The following is a 6576-nucleotide window of genomic DNA, read 5'->3' as shown; positions in this document are numbered from 1 at the left end:
ACAAAACTTTAGATGCATTTAATTTAAGTTTAAACATTTATATATAAATTAAGTGGTTATTTGATAACTTGACTTATTAAACATTTATTTTTATTTGATAAGTAGTTTTATTTTTTAATTAAACTTTTGAATGAATCCATGGCGTGACCTTTTAACTTAACTTATATATTAAGTAATTATTTAAAATATGTATATTTAATAACGGATATTTATAATCACTTATTTATATAGAATTAAATAAAAATTATTAAAAAATATAATTTAAAATATAAAGTTTATTTTAAAAATAAAAATAAAACTAAACTTGTTACTCTCAAAATAAATAAATTAATATTATATATAAAAGATCAAGCATTATAAAATAAATATATAATTATATAAAAATTAATTATAAACTAGAAAACTAAACATATATATATTCTTTTATTCACTGTTTATATATATATATATATATATATATATATATATATATATATATATATATATATATATATAATTTGTTAGTCTCATTTATTTATATATATAATTTTATTAAACACAGCCATTTTTTAAATAGATTCGTTTAAGAGTTTTATTTTGTATTTGGGAATTTCAATTTGGAAAAAAGAAAAGTAACACATGGAGAATTGTAAACTCGTTATTAATCCCTAATCCATATTTGTTCCTTTCCAAATACAGTTGGATTTGCAATAACAAAACCATTAATTGAAGAGTAGGCAATTTCTCCAATGTAATAATCTTGCAAGCAAGAATAGAACAAAAATTTAGAGAACTTATTTGTTTGTCAGATAAGACACTCAATGATAGTAAGTAAAATAGCTTATTTTGCTGCTGCCTGCAACAACATTAATGAGAGATAGACTCAATCGCAACTCTTCCCGACTCTAATAGGGCTCAACGGGCACTCGGAAGTTCTTCCCGGCATAAACTGCTTCCGAACCCAGCTCCTCTTCAATCCGCAACAACTACAGCAATTAATAAACATTATTGCCGATGAGCAGATCATTAAACTTTTATTGAAAAAAAGTTGATATTGTTTTGAAAAAGAGATTCTACTAAGTGTCTCATATATTTAACTATTTCCTCTGTAATGCAAGAACATTGTGATATTTTAGGTAAATGAAGGGTATTTCCAATAACTAAAAATCCAAACATTGATGAAAATGCGTAAATGCAAAAACCTGGTTGTATTTAGCAAGACGCTCTGATCTACAAGGAGCTCCAGTCTTGATTTGTCCCTGAAAAACCATCCAAAGCAAACATTAGATAAACAAAAAAGAAATTTTAGTTTAAATCAAAATATGGCACTTCTACAAACTAAAGATTACCGTGGCCAAACCCACAGACAGATCAGCAATGAATGTGTCTTCAGTCTCCCCACTGCAAAATTCAAATGAAACTTACCTCCATTAGCATCTTGAGACTTTTTTTAAAAATAAAATATTAATCTATAGGGAGTAGACCTTCTATGACTAGCCATCACACCCCATCCAGCATGCTTGGACATTTTAACAGCCTCAATACTCTCCATTACAGAACCGATTTGGTTAACCTATCAAGATCAAGTACAAACGAAATGAGTTAAATTCAAAATGTTTATTCAACTAACTCTCTGTTAAAAGACATGGAGTCATTGATACCTTAAGGAGTAAAGCATTGCAAGATTTCTCCTTGATAGCTTTCTCCACTCTCTGTCAAACATAAAATAGGACAAACTCTGAGTGTTTTTACATGTAAGTAAGGAATCTCTTTTAAGGAATCAGACTTGAAAGATCGATTTATGTACGTACCTTAGGGTTTGTTACCAAGAGATCATCACCCACAATCTGTACTTTGTCACCGATTTCACTAGTCATCTTGGCATAATGCTCCCAGTCATCTTGGTCAAATGGATCTTCAATTGATACAATGGGGTAATCTGCCACAAAAGACTTGTAGAGATCTTTAAGCTTGTCCCCTGAAATCTTTTGTGATCCATCATTGTTCTGCAATGCATAAGCAATAAAGTCAAGTTCTTAGAATGAAGAAAATATGCCACTTTCATACCCAAAAAAAAGTGCAAAATTACTCAATGTAATATTAGTATAAACATGGACAATATATAAGGTGAGTTGAAATTACATCTAGAGTGCGTTGGATAAAACTGAAAATTGGGTGTCAATTAAGACTTAGGTGTCTCAAATTAATGTTGAATAAACCAAATAAGAATATTTAATTTTAAAGTGCTTGATATCTAAATTGATTAAATAAAATGTGATACTAAAAACGGATTTTGTTTTTTTTGGACACTCATAGTAACAAATTAAGCCAGATAACTTATCTTCTTTTAGATTAATTTGAGTTGAATCTAAATAATTAAGTAAATTTAAAAACAATTAGCAAATGAACTTAATCAAAATAAGGAGTTATTATTAAGATTAAATGATAAGTTGTGTTATCATACACCACCCTAATATTTGGATTGTTTTCAGGTGTAAAGATTGTGAGGAAAGGGTCTTTTTCTTTTCCATTGTATACTTTGTAACCATCTTTCTTCTTGTGTTAATTGATAGTTTTAACTGAAGAAATTGTCTATAGCCAGCACTCTAGTCAAGCATCTAAAAGAAAATCATAAATAAACAATATAACAAATTAAGAAACTCACATCTTCCTTGAAGTTCAGATCATAAGTCTTATCAGTTCCATAAAACTCAGATGCAGCAACATCCATACCAATGACCACCTAAAATCAATTTCATTTTCCTGTTAAGCTTATTTGATCATATATAGACAGAAAAAAAAAATGAATTTCATTGTAGACACAATACTTTGTCTGTATAACCAGCTTTAGCAATAGCTGTCTTCAACAATTCAAGTCCTTCCTTGTTCTCCTGAATGGACATAAAACAAAATGTTTGAAAATTGACATCAATGTGCAGTTCAGATCCCAAAGACCGATACCAATTGTCTGACATCCTTTTGATGAAAAATAAAAAGTAAATAGACCTGAATATTTGGGGCAAATCCACCTTCGTCACCCACATTTGTTGCATCCTGACCATACTTCTTTTTAATGACAGCCTGAAATTACCAATGGTTAAGAACAGCAAGGAACTTGCAAGGAATAACATCAAATATTTGCATTTAACCAAAACGCAAAATCCACCTTCAAATGGTGATAAACTTCCACACCCATTTTCATCGCCTCTTTGAACGAGGAAGCTCCAACAGGTAGAATCATGAACTCCTGAAAGAATATTTGGCACTTGATTCAGAACAAGCAAAATATTGGATGTTTAAGAAGTGCAAATAGAATGATGAGCGCACATGCCTGCATAGCAAGTTTGTTTCCTGCATGTGATCCACCATTGATCACATTAAAAGCAGGAACAGGTAACACCAACTTCTTGTTTCCAGCAAGGTTTGCAATGTGCTGCAGTCATCAATATCACCCATCAGACAAAATGAAACAGACTACAGATTAGTATAAGCAAAGAATTCAAGTGTGAGAGCTTGTTTGATGTAGGGTTTCTTTGAAATAAACCGATATTTTTAGAAGAGAGATTTGATTGATGAAGAAGTAGATTATTTGGGTTAAATGACTTAAAATATCCTTTGTATTAGTATTTGAAAATGTTATAAATTATAAAAGCAAAGATATTTTGTATGTTGATGATTTGATAGAAGTGATAGATGATGTGAGGGTGGTTTATTTAGATTAAATCCAAATAATCCACATCAACCCCTAAGATATCATTTATAGAAAAAATATTTGTTATTAACCAGAAGTGGGTAAAAATAGAACAGTGATGATACATCAATATGATTCTAGAATAAAAAACTTTTCTACTAGAATACCTTGTAAAGAGGAATCTTCTTAACACTAGCCCCAGCTTTGCACACAGCAAGTGACACAGCTAATATAGCATTTGCACCAAGCTAAAAATCATGGTATAAATATAATTAGCATTTATGGATATCTATGGGAGATCTTTTATATATAAAAAAAGTGGATTATGCCTAAACAAAATACCTTTTGCTTGCACCAACCCCACTCATTTACAGTTCCATCCAGCTGTTGAACCATGAGGTTATCAATACCAACTTGGTCACTTGGGTCCTGATTGTGAAATTCCACACTTTGCATGAGATAGCAATGGTAGAAAATTAAACAGATAGAATTATTGTGTCCTGCAGTCTCTCGATAAAACTTAGTTTTCTTTGATGGGCGTGTGATTGCACCGCATGAAATTCGTATTGCATGTAGTATGATAGTTTTAGGTTCATTGTCTTATTCTCATTGGGTTGATGAAGAAGATTAACTAAGATGTAGACTATTAGGCAAAGCATGATTTATTCTCTCCCTTCTCCAAAATAAAACATTAATTATAGCTATTGCTAAATTGTATGTATAAGAGAAATTCAATAATATGGATTTATATAAGTAAAGAAGATTACATAGAAAAATCAACAAATTATTACTTAACCAACAAGAGCATAACAAACCTTGCCAACAAGAGCAGGGCCAATGATTGTGTTAACATTATCCACAGCCTACAATTACCCAGGAGGATAACAAACAATAAATCTCAGTTTTTACCATTTAGCTAAAAATCAGCACTAACATTTGCAAAGAAATAGTAGTACTAACCTTGGAAACACCTTTACCAAGGTAGTCTGATCCACCATCTCTTAGTTCAAGGGCCTCATAGATTCCTGAAATGAACTTTCACATTAATCAGCAAATCTCGGCTCCTAATTGTGAGAACTTACATAACTGCTCCAACATTTTATAAGATCAGCTATTCAACAGCTTATTCAGTTTTAGGCAAGAGACAAGTTTTGGTATCAACATTTTATGATGCAGTCATAATTTTCAAATGGCATGTGTTCGGTCGGGTTGCACAAGTCTAAGAAGTCAAAAACAGTGGGATTTTAGGAAGGGACAACCATGTTCAAACGTCAGCATTCAGTAACACATTGACGTATGTATCTCAAGGGAATATATATCCTTCATCAACAATTACCATACAGTTGTGATTTCATCATTTGTGAAAACAAGTTGCACTTCCAAAGATGAAACCATACAATTCCATACTCTATTAAGATGATATGTAGTATGTGCTTTAAATTAATACTAGATGACATATCAATTATGTTCCATTAAAGTGAAAACTAATGGCCACCAGAGTTGAATGCAGTAAACATTCAATTCAAGTATATTAAGAAATACTAAATTTCTCAGACACAATATTTGTTTGACAAGAACCAGAAGAGATATAACAATCTTACCAGTCGATGCACCACTTGGAACTGCAGCTCTAGCAAGAGTACCATCAGACAAATGAATATCAACCTATAAGGACATAACCCCTTTCAAATGTCAAAACCCAATCACAAGCAATGGCATCACAAATCAGTTGGGTGTTTTCAAGCAGTTAATTCACAAGCTTCTAGGCCAAATGGTATATGTGATTGATAAAGTTGGGTAATACTGGTTTTCCGAAATTAATCAATACGGGCTCAATAGAATCTAGATCTAATGAGCTGTGTTTCCCTTATTTATTTGCTAAAAGGATATCTGACGAATTTGGTCAAATATCTCTCAACCTTTCTTACCAGAGATGTGCAAATTTTGTTATTAGTTTCTGAAAATACACTAACTATCTTATGTTCATGAATTTATGCAAAAACAGAACTCATTTGGAATACAAAAAAAAAACATCTCAGATCTATCGCAAACCAACTAATTGCACGTTCAAAGGAAATGAACATAAGGAAAAATGAACCCTTCTAATCAGCCTAGTCGATTATCGGTTTTTCTTATTGCTCTTATTTTATTTTTTTCTGAATCGCTAGACTAGATAATCAACGGGGTGAAGAAGCTATGACAGATCATGAGAAGCCACAATCAACAAATTCCAAACAGCAAATCTGTTTGTGAATGAAAAGATCTATGTTCAAGATTCAAACAACGATATACACCAAATCAAATTCAAACCTCGACTGTGGGATTTCCACGGCTGTCGAAGATCTGCCTCGCATTGACGGACTGAATAGTGGCCATTGGAATTGCTTAGATCAACACTGAGAGAGAAAATGAGAAATGCGGAGAAGTAGGTGTAAGAAGAATTGGCCATCAAATTTATAGTGATTGTAAAGTCAATAACGACCGTTGGATAAAGAGACATTTAATCTGACGACTCTTGGCTAACTCAAACCCAACATTTTAGTAAGGTAGTTCGGAAGGGCCTGTTTGTTAAGGTATTCTGTTCTGTTGTAAGCAATTAAAATTAAATATTTAGATCTTCAATCTTGTTTTTTTTTTAGTATAATGGTTTATGTTAGGGACGAATCTATGTAGGGGTTCCGGTGGGTTGAAGCCCACTCCAAAAAAAAAAATTATTTTTTTTTTTTATGGTAAAAATATGACATTACCCTTGATTTCTTAAAAAAATTTAATATAATTCATTTTTTTTATTTAATTATTAAAAAAATTGTAAAACTTACTTTTATATATATGTTTTTTTCAAAATTTTTTATTTATTATTTTAAGCCACCCTAAATTTTTTTCAAGCCTATCTCAGTTCGAAATCC

General features: G+C 31.3%; 1 protein-coding gene across 1 annotated transcript; it reads right to left on the bottom strand.

Moving 5' to 3' along the window:
• Nucleotides 1-626: 626 nt before the first annotated feature.
• LOC124933958 (enolase 1) lies at nt 627-6100 on the bottom strand. The gene is made up of 17 exons (XM_047474410.1): nt 5981-6100; nt 5272-5335; nt 4631-4695; nt 4486-4533; nt 4013-4099; nt 3838-3918; nt 3311-3412; nt 3146-3226; nt 2986-3060; nt 2808-2870; nt 2645-2722; nt 1791-1985; nt 1641-1691; nt 1464-1552; nt 1329-1380; nt 1182-1238; nt 627-965 (listed from the first exon to the last, which is right to left on the bottom strand). The coding sequence occupies exons 1-17, from the start codon at nt 6044-6046 to the stop codon at nt 885-887; spliced, it is 1335 nt and encodes a 444-aa protein (XP_047330366.1). The 5' UTR covers nt 6047-6100; the 3' UTR covers nt 627-884.
• Between the last annotated feature and the right edge of the window lie 476 nt (nt 6101-6576).

This window comes from Impatiens glandulifera, chromosome 4, assembly GCF_907164915.1.
Source record: "Impatiens glandulifera chromosome 4, dImpGla2.1, whole genome shotgun sequence".
NCBI classification, from domain to species: Eukaryota; Viridiplantae; Streptophyta; class Magnoliopsida; order Ericales; family Balsaminaceae; genus Impatiens; species Impatiens glandulifera.
The sequence above is the reverse complement of the archived record's forward strand: the minus strand, read 5'-3'. Positions and strand labels throughout refer to the sequence as shown.

Coding starts and splice junctions, on each gene's coding strand:
- LOC124933958 (XM_047474410.1), bottom strand. CDS start 6,046: ATGGCCACTATTCAGTCCGTCAATGCGAGGCAGATCTTCGACAGCCGT. Junction 1,381..1,463: donor GTGATGGCTAGTCATAGAAG/GTCTACTCCCTA, acceptor TGAATTTTGCAG/TGGGGAGACTGAAGACACAT. Junction 1,239..1,328: donor TGTCTGTGGGTTTGGCCACG/GTAATCTTTAGT, acceptor ATGGTTTTTCAG/GGACAAATCAAGACTGGAGC.